This window comes from Crotalus tigris, unplaced genomic scaffold (genome assembly GCF_016545835.1).
Source record: "Crotalus tigris isolate CLP2741 ecotype Arizona unplaced genomic scaffold, ASM1654583v1 scf7180000018477.2129921, whole genome shotgun sequence".
Classification (NCBI taxonomy): Eukaryota; Metazoa; Chordata; class Lepidosauria; order Squamata; family Viperidae; genus Crotalus; species Crotalus tigris.
This window is the reverse complement of record NW_024097029.1, coordinates 1,537,314-1,559,632: the sequence shown is the minus strand read 5'-3', so window position 1 is coordinate 1,559,632 and position 22,319 is coordinate 1,537,314. Positions and strand designations below refer to the sequence as shown.

Sequence of the window (22,319 nt, the reverse complement as noted above, 5' to 3'; positions counted from 1 at the left end):
ATACCTTCCGCAAAAAACTTTCAACAAGACAAGCAATTTAAAGTAAATGAGGGAGAATAGCAATTACTGAAAGTGACATAAAATAGCTTTTTGCAATCCATTGCAATCCTTCATTTGCTACAATTCCCATCGTGTCTGGGAATGCTTTCTTTGTACAAAGACATCTTTCTCGGGATCCTTTTCAGCCACGTTATGAAGTTTGAGAGCCTCTCTTTCCCTTGTATCAATATTAATTACAATTATTTTACAGCTTCTGTTCATCCTCTCTCCTTGTCGGTGCTAAATTGTCTTCAGTCATTGGCGTTACAAATACAGTAAGTTAAGAATACTCAGAGGCAACGAAAAGAAAGGAAAAAAAAAAACCACCCCAGAAACCTATGAGAGCTGTAGCCGGAGTTTATGATAAAAAAACTTATCTTTAATGTGTTACAGTAGTGCAAACAGCAGATTTCCTCTATCCAGGCCTTTATACCAAATTGATCTTCTTTTCTTTCTTACGGCTTTTAAACTTTCTGAATTGGTTTCCTGTTATAGAGACACAACTCCTGTTTAGATGTGTCAGTGATCCCATCATTCTTTCCCCAAGAGGCAGGATTCGCACTGATGATGTTTTGGGCGATGATTTCCATTGGAATGCAATCCTACACACTGGAAGAAATCCTTTGTTTGTATCACCAAAAGACCTTTCCTCTTGGGAACTTAGATTTGCAGGAAATCAGAGTTTTGGGGCAGAACAGGGCCTTCCCCAAGAAGCAGTTTTAAAGAGCCCCCGTCCGCCCCCAATCCGATCCTTTCCAAAGTATTGGGAGATTGCTGATTTAGGTTAGGGTTCAAAACTTGAGTTGTTGGGAGTCGGGCAGCATAAAAATTTAATAAGGAGGTAAATGAATACATTCATGGGAATCTCAGTTCTGAAATGTGCAGAGAGCATCAAGCTAGAGAAAATTGCCTGTCTTCATAGAAGAAACTACTGAATGTTCTGGGCATTTATATAAAGCGGGTTAAAGCAGGGGTAGGCAACCTTGGCTCTTTTATGACTCGTGGACTTCAACTCCCAGAATTCCTGAGCCAACTATGCTGGCTCAGAAATTCTGGGAGTTGAAGTCCACGAGTCATAAAAGAGCCAAGGTTGCCTATCCCTGGGTTAAAGATACCTGCTATGGTTTGATTAGAAGCCCAAAGCAAATAGAGCCGTCTTTGCCACAACTCAAACACCTACCACAAAGGCCTGGAACAGTCCTTTTAATTCTACTAATGGTCTTAAATGACCTCCTTCCCCTCTCCCATTTCTTCCTTCCAAAAGAATATCCTGCCCTATTTGGAAAGTTCTGGAAAAAGGAAGTTATGCGAAGCAAATACAGTGCTGCTTTGGATGTAAGTAGCACAGAGAAGGAAAATGCTGTTTTCATCAAAGAATTCAGTGCTTTATTTACTAAAGTCAAAGGTATTGCAGAGGTGCACGTACACACACACACACACACACACACACACACACACACACACACAAATCAGAAGAAGATTAAACACAGGAAAAGAACTCACAGCTGGGGTTTAGCACAACAAACCCATGATGCATAACACATCCTGAGCTCTGCTAAGTAGTCACCTTGACAGGTAGAGAAGCATGCTTGATATATTTGCCTCTAATTTTCTCAGTTGCTATCACAACTGAGAAAATAATATGTTAGTAATAATAATAGTGTCACATTCCTTCACAGTTCCATGTGAAACCTCTCTTGAAGACCCCTAAACAATGAGCAAGGTAGGGGATGATTCAAAAGGACTGATCTCCCATTTTTGTCATTGTGCGAATCTTATCAAATATATCAGGTTGCTTCCCAGTAGACTATGGTGAAAAATGTGCTTTGGTTTTTCTACTTTGAGAATAAACAATTTGTGATAAGATAGCAGTTTCAAATTCTTTTACTAACACTCGGCAGCTGCTCCAGGGCTTGGAGGTCTAAACTTGTGAATCATAGTAAATTGAAAATGGGATTTTTATTTGCAACAATAATGTCAGATTTCATAATAAATGTGCGTGTGAAATGTTTGCGCACCATGTTAATTATTAGGACATCACTCTCTTCTCTTTGCTATGTACTGCCAGCTGCTTTTAATCTTAATTTGTGCAGCTATAATATGACAAGCATCGGTCTTTTAAAATGTTCCTACTTGGTTATATTTATTTTCAAATGCTTTGGGCAAAAAAGCTGTTTTCTTCCTAAGAGCACAGATCTGAAGCTGTATCTTAGGAGGGGTTTGGTGAGTTGGAAGCAGTGGTGGGATTCAAATAATTTAACAACCTGTTCTCTCTGAAATCACAGAACCCTTTAAGAGGCGCACATGTAAAAACCAAGCTAGGGTGGTGGTGGGGGGGTGGGAACTGCCCCATACGTCCCACACCTGCTTACTTCAGGATCCCCACACCCAGGCCACTCCCTGCTCGATGACCTCCCCCCCACCGCTTCAAAAATCCAGCTGCCCACCTGCCTCTTCCCTTTCATTCCCCTCCCATACTGGACTGCCATGCTACGGAGGATGGATCTTACCCAGTCCCCCTCCAACATTTCAGAGTTGGGAGAGTGATGGCAAAAGCCTCTGCTGCCACTGCGCAACAGCCGCGTCTGCTGCTGGAGGGGCTTTCTTTGGCCTCTGCTGGCCCCGCTTCGTCCCGCAGATCACCTGCCCAGTGGTAGCTGCCTCTTCCTTTTCCGCCACCTCTCCCATAGCTTGGGCCATGTCCGGGAAGCGCAAGCCTCCCCTGCTGGCTCCTTCCCGGAGGAAAGCAGCAGAAAACGGGGCTGCCATTTTCAGAATGGAGAAGGGAGATGCCGGCCGATGCAGGGAAGCAAGAAAGTGCAGCGGAGGCAATGGAGGGCTGGCGGAGGGATATCAGGGCTGGCGGAGGGAGGCGGCAGGGGAGGCTTGTGCAGATTTATCATAACTGGTTCGCCGAACTCAACAGAAAATTAGGTATCGGTTCTCCTCAACCGATGTGAATGGCTGAATCCCACCACTGGTTGGAAGCCCCTCTCCATTAGCATATAGGGAAATCCACTTGGAATGAACACTACATGGAGGCCCCTGGAAGGTCGATCCCCACGCATGGTAAGGGTTAAAACTGGTTAGAAGTGATTTTAAAAGGGATAGGTTATATAGGTGGTCCTCCACCTACAGTCAATCAAGTAACAACTATTTGGAATTGACGACCTCAACAAAGGGTGATTTATGGCCTGTAAAGCACTTCTGGCCATCGTAAAATGTCCCCCCCCCCCGCTCACATGACCACACTTTGGGCACTTGACAACTGGCTCACATTTACAACTGGATGCAGCATCCCACAGTCAAATGAACATAATTGGTGACATTTTTGACCAGTTTTCTGCAAAAAATGCCCATTTGAAAGAATTCAAATAACAGCCATCACAAAAAACAGACATAAAATCAGGGCCAGAGGTGTCAGTATCTTGACTTATGACCATCACAACTTACAGTCGAAATTCTGGTCATACGTCAAGGACTAGTATAGTAAGGCTTAGGAATTCCCTGGAGTGGCCGCATAGTTTGATCAACTATGATGTGTTTCCATCTCTACCAACTTGGAACTGCACTACAACTTTCTGCAGCATTTAGCTTGTTTGTGGGTGGATTTGATTTCTTAAAAGCAAAATATAGAATGGGAATCTAAAATGTAAACTGGATTCTGAGTGAGCTTCCAATTGCCACTTTCAGTGTTCCTCCCTCCCTCCCTCCCTTATTTGGTATGTTCATAATCTGACATTTCAAGCATTCAGACTTTGTTGAACTTTACACCATTCTTTTCTTCCATAAGATTAATGTAAATTCAGTTTAAAAAGTGCGGAACAAGATGAACTCTGATGCTGCTTTGTCAGATACATTTACCTACCTATTTGACTTGATTAATCTGTGCAGAGGTATATGATCGGGATCATATCCTCTGACACATCTGGGAATATTAAAACCATCTGGGGCACTACATTGATGCCAATGGAAATATTTTTGCTGTCCCACCAGAACATGGGGTTTAAAAGCGCTGCCTAATAGTAAATCACTCTACTCTAGCAGAAGACAGTTTTGCTCATGACTCTAATCCAATCTATTAAATGGAATTAATAGGCAGGATTTAGCAGGCTTTATTTCTTCAGGGTCAAATTCAAGGGTAATGCAAAAGAAATGGTGGTAGCTAACTGTTCAATAAACTACACGGAAAGTCAAGACATAAGGTAGGTTTTATTATCTGGATGGAATCTTTTCCAGTAATAGGAATACAAATAGCTTCTGAATTTTGAATTTAGTAAGATATATCACTGATTTATTCTTCAAATCTTAAGGAAATTATAGGAAATGCTAAAGGTATTTTATAAAGAAAGAATGATAATTGTTCACATAATGGCAGGTTTTAAACTGAGAGACGTGTATAGTTTTGAAATGTCCACTGGGTGTCACTGTTGTTTCTTACTTTCAAAGACATATTTACCTTTAGCAAAACGCAACATAGAATTTCAGTCATTCGTTTTTCTTAACCTACCGTAAAATCTCCTTTGAATTGAGTTCAACTTCCAGCAACTTCATGGGACAGTAGTAGGTGACAGAAGAGCCCTGCAACCTTGCAAAGTAGGACAGTTTCTAGTGTCCCCCTCTGTTGTATATTTCAGGTGTAGATGCACTTTTATCACTAATGTCAAAAGAGACTGTAGCTCAGGATTCAATTGTGGAATTCTTGGTACTCTTTGAGCTTGGTTGTTTTCTTGAAAATATTTCATTACACAGTTAAGTAACCTCAACACTGACAAGTAGAAAGAACTTCACACTACAGATAATCCTCCACTTTGGACCATTCGGTTAGTGAACACTTGAAGTTATAAAGCTGTGAAAAAAGTGGTTTATGATTGGTCCTTGCAGTCCATCGCAGCATCTCTGTGTGTTTACATGCAACTGGCATTGATTCTATTGGCTTTCGAATGCCAATAGAATAGACTGTCTTGAATAGAGTCTAATTCTATTGGCTTTCAAAAGCCAATAGGAATTGTCCAGGCTGTCTCTGCCCTGCTGAGCCCACCAAAAGTCCCAGTCGGCAAACGTTGCTGCAAGTTATCTGCAGCTAAGGTGAGCTTTTTGGAAGTTTCCACCCCTCCCTGCTGAGCAATTACTAAATGTAAGTAAAAGAGGGCCAGGGGTGGGAGGGCCGCCCAGGAGCACCTGGGCCTGCCTGCTGCTGCAGCAAATGGGCGGTGGCCATGGTGAAGCTAGCGGGGCAGCGGCGGGCACTGGGAGGATAGCTGGCGCACGTGGGGCCCGGCGGGTGGCTTACCTCCCTTGGGCTGGGCCAGCTGGTGGCCCAGTCGGTGGTTGGCCTGCACCATCGCTGCCGCTTGCCATAGTTGGCCAGGAGCGCCGGAGCCTGCCTGCCGCCGCACCGAATGGGTGGTGGCCAAGGTAAGGCTAGTGGGACAGCAGCGGGTGTTGGGAGGGTAGCTGGCGTGTGTGGGGCCCAGCAGGTGGCTGACCTTCCTTGGGCCGGGCCAGCTGGTGACCTAGCCGGTGCTGGACCTGCGCCGCTGCTGCCTCATCCTGTGCCTACATGGCTGCCCTGGACCACCTGGCCCGCAACGCCTGCTGCCGCCTCGGCCTGCCTGCCGTCTGCACCCTCCCACCGCCCTGCACTGGCATCTGGCTTGGCGACTGCAAGCTCTGCGCCATTGGTATGGTGTGCAGGTGGCGCTGTGGGAGCCACGGGGCCTTCTGCTGCCTCCTGCCCCCCCCCACGCTTGGCCTTCCTGGGACCTCCGCCCATTTTCCCATGCTGGGAGCAGGAGAGGAAGTGCTGCTTTCCGGGCATGGGAAGGGGCTTCCCCCTCCCAGACCCTCATCCTCTCTGCACCGGGACTGCGGTTGTGCAAATCGCAGTGTGCCTCCTTTCCCACTGCCCAGCCTGGCCCGGCTCGCCCTCTTGCGGCAGGCAGAGCGCAGCAGGATTTGGCCCTGGAAAAGCCCGGCCAGCTGGCCGTCTGGGAAGGGTGAGCAGCCCCGGTGAGGGAGCTGTTCCTGCCCCATGGCCGGCTGGCCAGGACTCTCATCCGGCTCGGGGGCCGCCTGACTGCCGTGGGGATGTCCACATCAGCTGCCTCTTGGTGGACCCGCTAATTGTGAGCTCCTGGCCGGCTTCCTCCATGAATCAGGCACTTGGGACTCCGTGAAGCCGCCCCTAATTGCGCCCGGGAGGGCCCGACCGAGCCCCGCGCTGACTTGTGCGGCTCCGAAATGCCGCTTGCCTGAATTCTTTCTGCCTCTTGAGGGGAAGTTGCATCTCATGGCCCAATTATGGGCATTATTCCAGCGTGGTCACTTAATTTGGATGCTTCTGTTGTTTTTATTGGTTTTGCTGTCATTACTCTTTAAAAAAGTTTTTAGCATTTAACATCTTTGAACTCTAACCTGCCCAGAGTCACTGAAAGGATAAACCAGAGATATTGAGGGGGGGGGGAGAGAGAGAGAGAGAGAGAGAGAGAGAGAGAGAGAGAGAGGAAATAGAGAAAGAGAGAGAGAAAGAAAGAGAGAAGGAAAGAGGGAGAGAGGGGAGAGAAAAGAGGAAAGAGAAAGAAGGAGAGGAAAGAGGAAGAGGAGAGAGAGAGGAAAGAGGGAAGAGAGAAAGAGGGAGAGGAAAGAGAAAGAGGAGAGGGAGAAAGAAAGGGAGAGGAAAGAGGAAGGAGAGAGGAAAGAGAGAGGGGGAGAGGAAAGGGAAAGAGGAAGAGGAAAGAGAAAAGGAAGAGAGAAAGAGGGAGAGGAAAGATAAAAAGAGGAAAGAGAGAAAGAGAGAGGAAAGAGAGAAAGAGAGGGAGAGAGGAAAGCATAATCACTATGCTTTAATTATGTTCAATTTTTAACAATGAAAATACATCCTGAATATCAGATATTTACATTGTGATTCATAACAGTAGCAAAATTACAGTTATGAAATAGCAACGAAAATAATTTTATGGTTGGGGGTCACCACAACATGAGGAACTGTATTAAGGGGTCGCGGCATTAGAAAGGTTGAGAACCACTGCACTAAAGGAACACTCTGGGAATCCAGCAATGTGTGTTAATTTACAAAGCGTAAAGTGAATACATAAATACAAATCCAGTCCATTTAAATTCTGTGCCCCAGACCAAATCCCAGGGCCAGAAGAATTTTAAAAACATTAGTTGGATGGAGAAAGAAAGAAACAAAGCAGAGAAAAACTGGATTGCATGAGTGTCTGAAAACTTAGTGTATTAGAAAACAAAGATGTCTAAACAATATTTGGGGAAATGTGGGTTATTTATCTAAGTAATAATAGTGGTGCAATTGATAAAAGTGTTAATATATTCTATTGGAGATGGTTGCAATTTTTTTAAGAAATACATTTTCCGTCCTATATAAGATGGCATTTTCATAAATGCCACAGTGACATCTGTATAGCTACAGTTAAATGTCAGGCTAGTTTTGAAAGCTTCCTTCACAGTTAGCAAAGGAAGCATATTTTGAGATAGCTCAATTTTCAGTAGAGTAATAACAAGAAGAAGGAGGAGTAGGAGGAGGAGGAGAAGTAGTAGTAGTAGTAGTAGTAGTAGTAGTAGTAGTAGTAGTTGTTGTTGAGGAAGGGACCTTGGAAGTTGTCTAGTCCAATCCCCTGCTCAGGCAGGAAACCCTACACCATTTCAGACAAATGGCTGTCCAGTCTCTTCTTAAAAACTTCCAGTGTTGGAGCATTCACCACTTCTGGAGGCAGGTTGTTCTACTGGTTAATTGTTCTAACTGTCAGGAAGTTTCTTCTTAGTTCTAGATTGCTTCTCTCCTTAGTTTCCATCCGTTGCTTCTTGTCCTGCCTTCAGGCACTATAGAGAATAGCTTGACTCCCTCTTCTTTGTGGCAACCCCTGAGATATTGGAATACTGCTATCATGTTACCCCTAGTCCTTCTTTTCATTAAACTAGACATATCCAATTCCAGCAACTGTTTCTTATATGTTTTAGCCTCCAGTCCTCTGATCATCTTTGTTGCTCTTCTCTGTACTCTTTCTAGAATCTTAGCATCTTTTTTACATTGTGGTGACCAAAACTGGATGCAATATTCCAAGTGAGGCCTTACCAAGGCATTGTAAAGTGGTATTAATACTTCACGTGATCTTGATTCTACCCTCTGTTAATGCAGCCAGGTACTCCTATACTAGGTATCTGTACATTTGGTTTTTCTTGCCTAAATGTAGAACCTTACTTTTTTCACCATTGAATTTTATTTTGTTAGATAGTGCCCAGTGTTCAAGTCTGTCCAGATCCTCCTGTATCTTAAGCCTGTCTTCTGGAGTGTTGGCTATTCCTGTCAGCTTGGTATCGTCTGCAAATTTGATGAGTTCCCCATCTATCCCCTCGTCCAAATCGTTGATGAAGATGTTGAAGAGCACTAGGCCTAGAACAGAGCTGTGGGGCACCCCACTACACACTTCCCTCCATGTAGATGCAATTCCATTGAGGACTACACGCTGAGTACGGCCAGTCAGCCAGCTACAAATCCATCTGGTGGTGATGCTGTCTAACCTACATTTTTCTATCTTATCAAGTAGTAGGTTGTGATCTACTTTATTAAATGCCTTACTGAAGTCCAAGTAAATTATATCCACAGCATTCCTCTGATCCACTAATTTTGTCACTTGGTCAAAGAAAGCAATAAGATTTGTCTGGCATGATCTGTTTTTGACAAACACATGTTGGCTTTTAGTAATGACTTTGTTTGCCTCTAGATGTTCGCTGATTCGTTTTTTGATTATCTTTTCCAGAATCTTCTCAGGTATTGAGGTCAGGCTGATAGGTCTGTAGTTTCCTGGATCTATTTTTTCCCTTTTTTGAAGATGGGAACTACATCAGCTCTTTTCCAGTCCTCCGGTAGTTCCCCAGTGCTCCAGGATCTTTGAAAAATATAGTTCAGTGGTTCTGAGATCATATCTGCCAGTTCCTTGAGAACCTTGGGGTGTAATCCATGTGGTCCTGGCGATTTGAACTCGTCTAGGCTGGACAGGTGCTCACTTACCATTTTCTTGCCTATCTTAATTTATGTTTCTAATCTGTTTTTTATGGTACTGTTATTGATAGGTTGGATTGTTTTTTCCCTTTTTGTAAAGACATGCAAAAAATGAGTTAAATAGTTCTGCTTTCTCCGTATTGCTTGTCACCTTCTTGCCACTTTCCCCCACTAATGGACAAATCATTTCCTTAATTTTTTTCTTATTTTTTACATGTTGAAAGAAGCTTTTTTTATTATTTTTGACTTTGATCGCAAGCCTTAGTTCATTTTGAGCCTTAACTTTCCTCACTTCATCTTTGCAGGCTCGAGCTATTTGCTGATATTCTGCCTTAGTTATGTGCCCCTCTTTCCACTTTTTATAGTCCTTTTTACCCTTCAATTTATCAGAGAGTTCTTTATGCAGCCATGCTGGTTTCTTTTGAGAGCTGTTATTTTTCTTCTTTGTTGGTATTGAGCTAGACTGGGCTTTTATTATCTCACTTTTCAAAATTCCCCAAGCTTCTTGAGTTGTTTTCCCCTTGAGGATTCTCATCCATGGAATCCTTCCCAAGCTCTCTCTAAGTTTATTGAAATTAGCTCTCTTAAAGTCCAAGACTCTAGTTTGACTGTGTTCTATTGCTTGTGCTTCCATAATGTTGAATTCCAATATTGCATGATCACTTCCTGCCAAGGTTTCTGTGGCTTCAACACCTTCTATCATTTCATCTCTGTTAGTGAGGATTAGATCCATTATGGCTAATCCCCTAGTTCCTAGTCAACTACCTTGACCTGTCTCCTTTATGTCCCTTCTAAGGTCAGCAAGGGCACTGAATCTGTTATGCAGGGACACAGCGAAAGCTTTGTGTTTATGGTTCACAGCTCTCACCCTGCCAGATCCCACGGTTGTCTACACTGCCCTTCTCCTGCAGGATCTTTGTGGTAGCGGGGGCTGATAGCGCGGAGGCTCAATAGAGTAGAAGGGCTGAACTGGACACCTAATTTCTGCCTGAACAGCACAGATTACAGATCCTAGATAAACAATCTGTCCTTGTAGACTAGTGATTCGTTTACAAACAGGACAGTTTCCAAGTTTGAAAAGAGTACTGCGAAAGACAGCTGCAAAGCAAGTGTTGCACTGAACTAAGCCAGACATTCTGAGATGAATAGAATCTCAGACGCACTTGCCCTGAATATACCGCTGCTGTTTTTGAATTTTAATTATATGATCATGCACCTTTAAGTTTCTTTCAGTTCCTCTGCTGGCATGGAAATTAAAAGCAACTTTTGAAGAAAATTGCCATCTTTTGTCCAGGTCAGACTTTATGAATTTATGAAGATTAGTTAGAAGGACAAGCGATATGTGTATTATATTTCCTGAACCCTCATCTTATTCCAAGATCTGGAATATGTTATTTTTAGAACTTAAGGAAGGTTGGCTTCATTGATCAGCCAAAAGAGTATAGTGGTAGCTGGATATTATTGCAGAGGCTGGCTGAGGATCATTTCTCTGTGTGAAGAGTCAGGAAAAATATCTTCTCAGTGAAAGCCCCCCCCCCTTTTGGAACAGCCTGACCCACCAAATGAGAATGGCCTTTTTCCTCTTGCCTTTTTGGGAAGTAAAGAAGACCATGCCCCTTTTCAATAGCCTTTTGGGCTGGAGAACGCAACTTATTGAGAAACAGCCAACTCCAGGGATGAAACCACTTCTACTTTTGGGGCCACATGCTATGTTTTATTTGTGAATTTTATTATCTGTGTTTTATGATTATGTATGATGATTTTTATTATGACTCAATCAGAATCATTAAAGGGGTCAGCAAATTAATAATTTTAATAAACAAATAAATCCAAAAAGCAGTTGAGAACTTTGACAGGGCTAGAATCAATTTTTGGCTTAGCTCATACAACCATAGGGCAGGATTGGACAGCCCACTGACCGCAGCCAGCGTCTTTTATTGAAGCTCTGGAGTTCTCAGTGATCATAACCCTTCAGTTGCCGGATAACTGAACATCAGCAGCACGATCTTCTAACTGTTGGGCATGGGAAAGTAAGGATACAGTATTTTCCTCTAAAATAGTGTTGCTATTAATATTAATTCTCTCTAAAAGAATGTCTAATAATAATACTACAGCAGAATAGACGAGAAAGAACTGGAGAAGATAGCAAAATACAAAGACCTACAAATAGAAATAGAAAGACTGTGGCAAAAGCAAGCAAGGGTAGTACCAATAGTAATAGGCTCCTTGGGTGCAATCCCAAAATAACTGGAGCACCACTTGAACACCATTGGCATTGACAAATTCTCTGTTAGTCAATTGCAAACGGCGGCCTTACTAGGAACTGCTTCCATCCTGCGACGATACCTGTAATACCATCAAACATCCACATCCGCCTATCCTAGGTCCTGGATAAGGACTCGATAGGTAGACAAAATACCAAATCCAGTCTGAACATCTGGCTGACTGTGCGATGATCCATAATAATAATAATAATGGTGATGATGATGATGATGATGATACCCATTGTCATCGGGGCACTGGGAACTATGTCCAAAACCTTTGCAAAATATTTCAAGAAACTGCAGCTTTCTGCAATAACTCTAGCAATGCTACAAAAAACTGCGCTACTCGGAACATCTTACATTTTATGGTTGATATTTAGGATGCTGGCAGCAACCCATGTCAACCATCAGCGCCAGTCAATTTGAATGTTCACTTGACTGAGGTTCATGAATAATAATAATAATAATAATAATAATAATAATAGATCAGACAGTTGGAGAAGAAAAAAGGGCATTGGAAAACTATCTGAAAGATAGTAAAGAAGATGCACTAAAGCAAAGAGACCAAACTGGTCTACTAGAAAGACCAGATGAAAAGCAAAAAAGAGACATGGGAAGACAAAGCATTACATGGCCTGTAAATTTAAAAAAAATAGCAGGGAAAGCAAATAATAACAAGACTTGGCAACAGCTAAGAGCAGGAAAGATGAAGAAAGAGTCAGAGGGGCTAATTCTGGCTGTATAAGATCAAGCTTTAAGAACAAATGCATACAAAGCCAGAATTCAGAAGACAGCAACAGACAGCAAGTGCCACCTCTGCAAAGAAGCTGAAGAAATAATGGACTATCTGGTTAGCTGCTGCAAGAAGTTTGCACCAAGCCCAGAATGACTACAAACAACAGCATGACAAAGTAGCAAAATGGAAGATCTGCAAGAAATACCATGTGCCTGCAAGCAAGAACTGATGGGACCATAAAATAGAGAAACTAATAGAAAATGAAGAAACTAAAATGCTCTGTGACTTTAGAATTCAAACCGACAAGCACCTGCTACATAACATCCCAGACTTAATAATTATTGATAAGAAAGTCAAACAAGTTTGGATAGTGGACATGGCAATACTGGAGAAGACAACAGCTACTAATACCTGCAAATAGAAGTGGAATGACTGTGGCAAAAGAAAACAAAGATAGTATCAGCAGCAGTAGTAATAGCAGTAATAGTAATAATAAAAATAGTAGTAGTAGTAATAGTAGTAGTAATAATAATAATAATGATGATGATGATGATGATGATGTTGGAAGAGACCTTGGAGGTCATCTAGTCCAACCACCCCTGCTCAGGCAGGAAACCTTATACCATTTCAGACAAATGGCTGTCCAGTCTCTTCTTAAAAACTTCCAGTGTTGGAGCATTTACTGCTTCTGGAGGCAGGTTGTTCCACTGGTTAATTGTTCTCACTGTCAGGAAGTTTCTCCTTAGTTCTAGGTTGCTTCTCTCCTTGATTAGTTTCCATCCGTTGCTTCTTGTTCTGCCTTCAGGCACCTTGGAAAATAGCTTGACTCCCTCTTCTTTGTGGCAGCCCCTGAGATATTGGAACACTGTTATCATGTCCCCCCTTGTCCTTCTCTTCATTAAACTAGACATACCCAATTCCAGCAATAAGCGCCTTGAGTTCAACCCCAAAATAACTGGAGCACCTCTTGAATACCATTGGCATTGATAAATTCACCGTCAATTGCAAAAGGCAGCTTGACTTGGAATAGTTTGCATCCTGCAATAATACCTCTAACATCATGAAACATCCACATCTGCCTATCTCAAATCCTTGGGAATGCCTCCCAGATATTGGTAAACTATAACTCCTGGCCATACACTCAATCAAAGAAGAGGGAGTCAAGCTATTCTTCAAAGCGCCTGGGGGCAGGACAAGAAGCAACGGATGGAAACTAATCAAGGAAAGAAGCAACCTAGAACTAAGGAGAAACTTCCTGACAGTTAGAACAATTAACCAGTGGAACAACCTACCTCCAGAAGCGGTGAATGTTCCAACAGTAAAAGTTTTTAAGAAGAGACTGGACAGCCATTTGTCTGAAATGGTATAGGGTTTCCTGCCTGAGCAGGGGGTTGGACTCGATGACCTCCAAGGTCCCTTCCAACTTCTTCTTCTTCTTCTTCTTCTTCTTCTTCTTCTTCTTCTTCTTCTTCTTCTTCTTCTTCTTCTTCTTCTTCTTCTTCTTCTTCTTCTTCTTCTTCTTCTTCTTCTTCTTCTTCTTCTTCTTCTTCTTCTTCTTCTTCTTCTTCTTCTTATTATTATTATTATTATTATTATTATTATTATTATGTCAAAGCAATAGAAAGTCAATGTTTGATCTCTTAGTAGCAGCACTGATTACTCTGTCAAGAAATAGAATGGAGCACACAAGCTTTCTGCATAGTTTGTAGTATTTAAACACTCTCCTCATGAGCATCTATGTTTTGTCCAATAGCTACTTTGTGTGAAGGCCAAGCTCCATATACTGATGACTTCTGAGTATTACAAGCTAGGAAGGAATCTTTTACGACAGGGTGTGACTGTACTGACTAAATTTATTTATGAACATTCCTTTTTTTCCATGGAATTCGAGGGCTTTCCCAGGGAGCTTTTCCTCATGTCAGTTTTACCGAGATGTAGCATGTCCAATGTCCAGTACAGTTACATATCCTAAACTACAGATGATGGTGGTTTGTATATCATCCCTAAGCTATGTGGCTTTCAAAATTCTTCCTTCTCCTGAACAGACCAGTTTAATGACCTTAAGTTTTTAAAATATTTATAATTGTAGCAGCATTGTTTTGAGGGACTTGGGCAAATTTTAGCTATTTATTTACAGTGTTTATAAATTGCCTCAATCGTTCAGACGTCTGACAGTTTTTTCAATTACAGAAATGGAAATTTATGTATTTAAAAGATTTATATAGCTGCCTATATTTTATAAAATAATGCTGGCCAGCTAACAATGGGTAAATCAGAAACAATAAGCCAGCATGGCTGGCTGAGGAATTCTGGGAATTGAAGTCCACAAGTCCTAAAAGGGCCAGGTTTGAAGACCCCTGCACTAGCACAACTGGGCTTGAACCTCACCTCAAAGGATTCAGGTAAGCCACTTCCTTCCAGTCCCTTTGGTGAAAGAACTGGTATTTGCATTTCTCTTTTCCTTCACAGAAAGAATAGTAGAAGACCATGAAGTGATTGTTGAAGTCCATTCAAGGTGGGGAATTGAAGAAGGCAATAAATTTTATTTCCGGAAAAACTACGCCAAATACGAGTTTTTTAAAAACCCTGAAGTAAGTTCTTACTGTATGATATGTTTATAATATAGATAAATACCTCAGATTGAATACTCAGCATAATTCTTCCTAGTTACAGGAACTCACCAGCTCTACGAAGTCTAGTGACAAAAATCTTTGCAGCATATACTATTATCCCTTTGATTCAAAGGATTAACAGTTCATCCCCACATTTTTTTTCTTTTTTATTACAATACAGCAAGGCAAAGTTGTAATGTGGAGTGAGGAATCGTTCAGCACTAACCAGACTACCTAAAGCAGAGGCTGGCTCAGGAATTCTGGGAGTTGAAGTCCACAAGTCATACAAGGGCCATCGTTCCCCACCCCTGACCTAAAGTGACATAGGTTCCTCATGCCCCCCACCTACAACTGGCATTGTAGGAGGTCATTTTCTTTGTTCTTGTGCCCATCTTCTGAAAAAAAACAAAGAGTTTCGCAAATAGGCTTGCAAAACCTTGCTTGTTCCAAATTCTTCAGCTACTTCCTATGTATGAACAGAGCTTGAAGGTTGTGGTGGCAGTCAAAAATCTCTTGCTGAGAGGCAATTGACTGTATATTGTGTTATATACAGACAAAAGTGACAAATGGTTTTCTTTTTGAGTTCCTTTCAATGGTTACAAGCTGTGGGCTGTGTACATTATAAGAGTCTTCCACCACATGTTATCTTCCAATTGTGCTGGAACACATCTAGAGAAGACGTGGAAGTATTACACTTAGTCCTCACTTAATAACTGCCCTCTTTAGTAACCACGTGAATTTATGGCAGCTTTGTAAAAGTAACTTTGCAATAAGCCCTTGCATTAATGATCATCCCAGGGTCATGTGGTCATTCAGTTGCCATTTGCACGCTTCACAGTTGACTTCTGACAAGCAGAGCCAGTGGAGAAGTCAACAGTGAAATTGCATGTTGCATTCACATGATGTCTCACTTAATGACCATGGGTGATTCATTTAACAACTACAGAGAAATCCCAGTACAGTCACATGTTTTGTTTAATGATCACATTTTTAGTGACAGATTGCTGGCTTCAATTGTGGTTGTTATGATAGGACTACATACCTGTACTTAAGTCCATAGAAAATTTCTTTGGCCATAGAATACTGACTGGCAGTAGAAATGTCTTTCCCCTATTTACTACCATGTTATTTCTTTTAGTAAGTAACATCAACACAGACCTTCTGCTTACCAAGGAAGTGTTCTTCTGTTAAACATTGATTTCAGACACAATGGCTGCTGAAGTATTTCGTGTGAGGAAAGCCACCTTCTTCCCTCAAAGCTAGTTCCCATTGCTTGATTTTATTATGCTAGCTTATTATAATATCAAGTACTGTACTCTGATTTGCTGGGAGTCAGGCATTCTTTCCATCCACATTCACAAATAAATGTGATGCAAGGTTGCTAAATTCCAATTTGTCACTAGAGTAGTCAAGAGTTATTAAGAGTTTTCTGTATTGCTGTATTGCCATCTGGTGGTTGCCTGGATTTTTGCTGTCTAGATCAGTGGTGGCGAACCTATGGCACGTGTGCCAGAGGCTGCACTCAGAGCCCTCTGTGGGCATGTGCGGCATGCCCCGGAGATGGCAACTGTCCCTCTTCAATCAACCGCCCACTAACTCGCTGAGGTCCCACGGGGCCGGATGCATCCCAGCACAGTTGGTTCCCCCCCCCATCCCTCCTGAACTTGCATGCTCTCCTTTTCCCGGGCATGACCCACTGCATCGCCTCCTCAGCTGTCAGCTAGCCGTCCAGCTTAGAGGCGGCTTCTCTGAACTGCTGGCGATGGGCTGTGGAGCCCCAGAGTGTACCAGTCGAGGGGCTGGCAGGCTGTGGCTGCTGCCGGATACTGTCGGCCCCCATACGCTTGCTGGCCTCTCTGCGGGGGCCAATGGTGTCAGGCAGCAGCTGCCGTGGCCCCTGCCTCGCCTTGCCCTGCGACAATGCCTCGCCTTGCCTCGCCTCACTCCGCAGGACGAGCTTCCTGCCCATTGCCCCACCTGCCAGAGACCCCCTGGCTCTTCCCCAACCCTGCCTGTCCCCCACAGGCATCCCTCCCCATAAGCAACATCCAAGTGAGCACACCACCCACTCTGCCATGACCACCATAGCCACACTCACCCAATGGGCCATGCCCACCTGGCACCCGGCGATAAATAAGTGGGCTTTGGGTTGCAATTTGGGCACTCGGTCTCTAAAAGGTTCGCCATCACTGGTCTAGATTATGATAATCGTGGTGAAGCCCACAATGTAGCTCAAGCTTATGAAACATTTAGTGCCTCCTGTTAACTTTTTATTTTGCAGATATTTTTCCCAGACCATTTGGTATCCCTTTCAAATGAGAGCAATGGCACAATGAACCATACACAGATACTGCAGGTAAGGTACTGAAATGAAATTTATCTGTGGATCAAACCACAGATTCTGTTAAGCCCCACTAAGTGGATTCTGCTCTCTGTGTAAAGTAAGCACCGGGAATCCGATTTTAATTTTTCCCTCTCAAGCAACCCTAGTTGAGATTGCATCCCTTGTGGCTGACTTTTATGGTGCTCTAAAGCTTCCATATGTCTCATTAAAACAATGGGAGGGATGGCGGCGGCAAGTAAATAAGGATGGAGAGAAGCTGACCTCAATGAAGACTACTATGGGGCTAAGAAGTTGGATTTGCTCATATTTTACTCATCTAAATTCTTTTGGATTCCTCATATTTAAGTCAAAGCTTGCTTGTTTTTAAAAAGACATAACCATTGGTGTCTTCCTTAAAGTAACTTAAAGTTATATGAAGACTCTTAGGCATGACCACTTAAAAAAAAATAACAGGATTTGCATGATTTAGTATTATTCTTGCAATATGTGGAATGCTAAACTTTATACTTTCATATGGGTTATGTATGTGTATTGACGGGTGAGATGGTGAAGATATGGGAGCAAACTGCCCCTTTATTTGTATTTTCATTTTTTACAGTTCATAATTTTTCAAACTCTATAGCAGCCTTTCTCAACTGGAGTTTCATGGAACTCTACGGTTCCTGAAGAGGTTGCAAGAGGTTCTGTGAAAGATCATTATTAAAGAAAAAAAAAACTTTTTTTAATTTCACATGCTGTGCAATGCTAGCAGTCTGCTGAGAATTTTCACGTGCCATGACTCAGCCCTTTGTAAATGTTGTAAAAAATGGATTGTATAGGTTAGAAATGAATTGTAGGGGTGAAATGCTCCTATTCTTAATGGTTTTCTCATTTAGCTATTTATTATGTCATTTTGTTTTGTATTTTATTATGTTATATATGCACAACTTATTAACCATGACCTATAGATATATAAAAAAAATGCAAGAATTCCCTGAGACGTTGCAAAAGTACTTGATGTGTTCCTCTGAGGTAAAAAAAAAAAAAAGCTGAGAAGGGCTGCTCTAAAAGATCCTTTTTTTGACCGTAATTATTCAAACTGAACAATACTTAACAGGGGCAAACTCACCATATATTTAAGTAAGGGCTGTTTTATTTTCAGTTTTCTTCCTATTTTTTTTAGCCATGTAGTTCACTCTTCTCCTTAAGCAGCTTCACACTGTTTTTTCAATGAACTGTTCACTGTATTCCAGAACCTCTTACAGTACAGGGTAGTCCCTTGACTTACCACCACAACTGAGCCCAATTTTTTCTGTTGCTAAGTGAGACATTTCTTAAGTGAGTTTTGCCCCATTTTACAACCTTTCTTGCCACAGTTGTCAGGTGAATCACTGCAGTTGTTGTTGTTGTTTTTTGTAAAAAAAATTATTTTCAATTTTGCATTGCATTACATTCATAAAAATACTTCAGATAAAGAGTAAAATAAATTTATACACACAACTTTCGGTATTGCTCACCCATTTCCCCCTAAACCGCATCCACCCTCTAACCTACTTCCCTCTTTCCCTCTTCTTCCTCACTCTCCCCCTTTCCTCCTTCTCCTCAACCTTCCTACTTACTTCTCCCCTTCCTCCTATCTTCTCACTCCGGATGCAGTCCAGGGGAAATGCCCGAGCAATTCCTCTCTCCAAATTAAAACATCAATATTATATACAATAAAACTATTTCTACTTATCTGAGCTACTTAAGCTTCAACCCATCCTCCCCCCTCCCCTCCTCCCCCCCCCACTTCCCAGAGCCAAGTACGGGGTTATGCAAACATATTAAACATAATCTATTTAAGTTTACTAATTATACAATAACCAAAATCATACTAACCCTTAACTCTCTTCAAACTTTAACATCATAAGTTTATAAACAAATCCATTACTCATAAAATAAATGAAACTTTGTAGTTCCATATTTCTTCTGAACATATTCTATCCATCTTCTCCATACAATAACATATCTCTCTTGTGAATGGTCCTTTAAATAAGCAGAAATTTTAGCCATTTCTGCTAAATTAGAAACCTTAAATACCCATTCTTCTAAAGAAGGCAGAGAATCCTTCTTCCAATATTGACCCACCAATAATCTTGCTGCTATTATTAAATTCAACATTAAGATAGTTTCTTTAGCATCAAAATCCACAAAAATACCCAAAAGAAACAACTGGGGAGTAAACTTAATCTTCCTTTTAAAAACCTTTTGAATGTTCCACCAAATCATAATCCAAAAGGCTGCCATTGTAACTTTGAATGGTCACTAAACAAATGGTTGTAAGCTGAGGATCACCTGTCATTTATTTTTAAACCTTTGCTTTTTGGTGTGCTCCTATACATCCCTTTGTACTTGCTCATATCGTATTTCATTTGCTATTTTGAATCCAGTTCAATCCTCCATTGAAGAGAAGCTGTTGGAATCCTCTGCCATCTTTTTTTGGTGCTACTATCCTGAACAGGTTGATCCAATTAGTAAATTTGGTCACTTTGTTACTCCCTCTTCATTCCAGATGACTTTTTTAAACAGACTAAAGATACAGATTCTACCAGCATTTCCTGACGATTCAGTTCTGAATATTGAACTGAATATTGAATATTATTACTCGAGTCCAAAAGTGATTTCTGTTCTCTAGCCAATCGCCTTTCCTTAAGATCACCATATTTCCCTCTGCTGCTGAAACTGCTCAGGAGCCTTTGGCAAAAGTTAACTGAGTATTCCAGATCTTCAAGATCTGTCCAGTTATCTCTGTCTACATACTCACTGATACCATAAGACAGTTTAGAGATTTAGCTTAGATCTATCCATACGAAACCATGTTGGTTCTCATTTTTCTATGTTTGATTATTATTGATCTGGAACAAATTAATTGTCAGCTAATTGTCCTATAATTGCCTGTATCTCCCCTCAGTTTCTCTTTTAGAAACTGGAATCTTACTGATAATTTTCCAGTCCTTGGGAGTAGATGGCAATCTTATACAGATTGTGTATTTTTATTAGCAGGCCAGCAATTTCATGTAGTTCTTGGAATCCCTCAGGTGGATACCATCTGGCTTAAGATTTATTTATTCTCAAGGTGTCAGTTAGGTTTATAAGCATCTCTTCCTTTTAATGAAGTCGCTGTGAGTATGTGTGTTTGTGTGTGTGTGCATGTCTTTGTGTAGCAGAGAAAAAGTGAGCCTGGAGAAAAAGAACGGCCTTCTCACCTAACTGCGCTATCAGATAATGTTATATGTAATAATAGCCTGCCATCTGCAAAAAGATACTGAAGAAATTATAGCTGGTTGGTTGAATTGTGAATAATATTGGATGAGACAACTGAGCAGAATTCCAGTCCCAGCTGTGAAAAATCTTCTGCTAATTATAAGCACTTTCATGGAGATAGGGGGACTTTCTCTGCAACAGGAAAAGTTGCTGGATCTGGGTCTTACTAATTGCTCTTCTGAAATACGCAAACAGGAACCCAGAGTAACAAATGGTTGTAGAATAAAGTGAACTTACTATGGGAGTTATCTCGAACACACTTAGTATTTACAGCACTTAGCATTTTAAGAAAGTTGTAGAACTTTCAACAATATATATAATACGCAGAAGCTCATTGTACAATGTCCTAAGCAAATGCCAATGTTAGAATTCCTCATTTTGTGTACAAAGAACTGCAAGACAAGAGAACATTCCAATGGAATTTAAAGAATGGGGTCTCTTTCTCTCTCTCTCTCTCTCTCTCTCTCTCTCTCTCTCTCTCTCTCTCTCTCTCTCTCTCTCTCTCAGATGTTTTTAAGTTCCAGTGCATATCCTGAAATTCATGGTTATTTGCATTTTAAAGAGCAAGGGAAGAAAACCTGGAAAAAAATGTACTTTTTGTTGCGGAGATCTGGCCTGTATTTTTCCACTAAGGGAACATCAAAGGTAAGTTTGGCAAATGGAAAGGAAGAAGTGTTAGAAATTGGTATGCATTTTATTTTTATGTAGTAGAGGTTTTTTTTATCATTTTAAATCTGTACAGATTTAGAAAAAATTCTCCTCAGTTTTGTTCTTGTTGAGCAGTAGTTCCTAACATTTTCTTATGCACCACATCCCTAGGAAATGTTTGATTAATATTCACCCTCTCTTTAAAAGTAATTTTGACTGTGCCTAAGTGACACAAGCCACTCTTTGTGGCACCCTCTGAAATTTCATCTTGCACCCCCCCTGGGAGCTGGGTGGGCACCCCTCGTTGGGAACGTCTGTTGTGGAGAAAGAGAGGTGAAAAAGTGAAAAATCCAGTCCTTATGATATAGACTTGGAATGAATTAGGATTTGAAATTAGAATAAATGAAATGTATTTATGAAAACTTCTGTCTATAGCTAATTTTCCACTTTAAAGGATTAATGATGTTGCTCTTGAAATATAAAATTCCTTTTTTAAAAAAAAGTTACATTGTGATAAAGACTACAGTTCTATAGTCTCTGGGAGGGCATCACAACAGCTATAATATAATGCTGATAGCTCTGCCTATAGAAGAAGTGGTGATGTCCTGTACATTTTTAATTAATTTATTTATTTTATCCCACCTTTATTATTTTTCTGAATAACTCAAGGCAGCGAACTTAGTTAATACTCCTTCCTCCTCCTCCTCCTCTTTTCCCCACAACAACAAATAAAATTGGTTTATTCTTAGAAACCTTTTTACTGGAGGGTTGTCACTTTGTTCTTCCAGCCACACTCTGGAAGACGACCAAGGGCTCTTCTTCACCTAATTGTCTTGGAAATTGTTGGGAATTCTCTGGTTCAGGAGCTGTAGCAGTTAGCTTTCCTTCTCTTAGGATTGAAACCAAGAGAAGATATCTCTTGGAAAAATATCCACTGAGTTATATCCTCGGGGTATAGGCCAAAAAGTAGCGATGGCAGCCATGACTTCATGACCAAAGCCCCACCCCTTTGTATAGAAAACAACATTGCTGCACATACAAAGGAGCCGGGCTTTTGTTAACTTGGGCTGATCTGTCGAATCTGTCAAAGCTGAGTTTTTTGACCCTCCCTGCAGGACTGGATGCCCCTGTAGTTGGTGCATATTTGTCAAGGCCTTGCCTTGGGTAAAACTTGCTGTGTGGGTGCATTACAATAAACAGTGGTATATGGTTCCTCCTATATTTCTGGCATTGATGGTTTTCTCGGTAGTTTCCAACAGTTTTCTCCAATCTACATTTTGATTTATTCTTGAATTTGAGATCCCCAGTTGCTTCTGGGTGAAACTAGTAGTTGAAAAATCACATGAGGGTCAACACTTCACATTGGACCATA

At 41.5% G+C, this 22,319-nt stretch overlaps 1 protein-coding gene across 3 annotated transcripts in view; it reads left to right on the top strand.

The window, feature by feature from the left end:
- The window catches only part of GRB14 (growth factor receptor bound protein 14), a 58,186-nt gene that overhangs the window by 22,825 nt on the left and 13,042 nt on the right, over positions 1–22,319 (top strand). For all 3 annotated transcript variants that reach the window (XM_039352786.1, XM_039352785.1, XM_039352787.1), the window contains exons 3-5: positions 14,531–14,652; positions 16,955–17,029; positions 20,807–20,944. In XM_039352786.1, the coding sequence (XP_039208720.1) occupies positions 14,531–14,652; positions 16,955–17,029; positions 20,807–20,944 (335 nt within the window). The remainder of the gene's footprint in view (positions 1–14,530; positions 14,653–16,954; positions 17,030–20,806; positions 20,945–22,319) is intronic.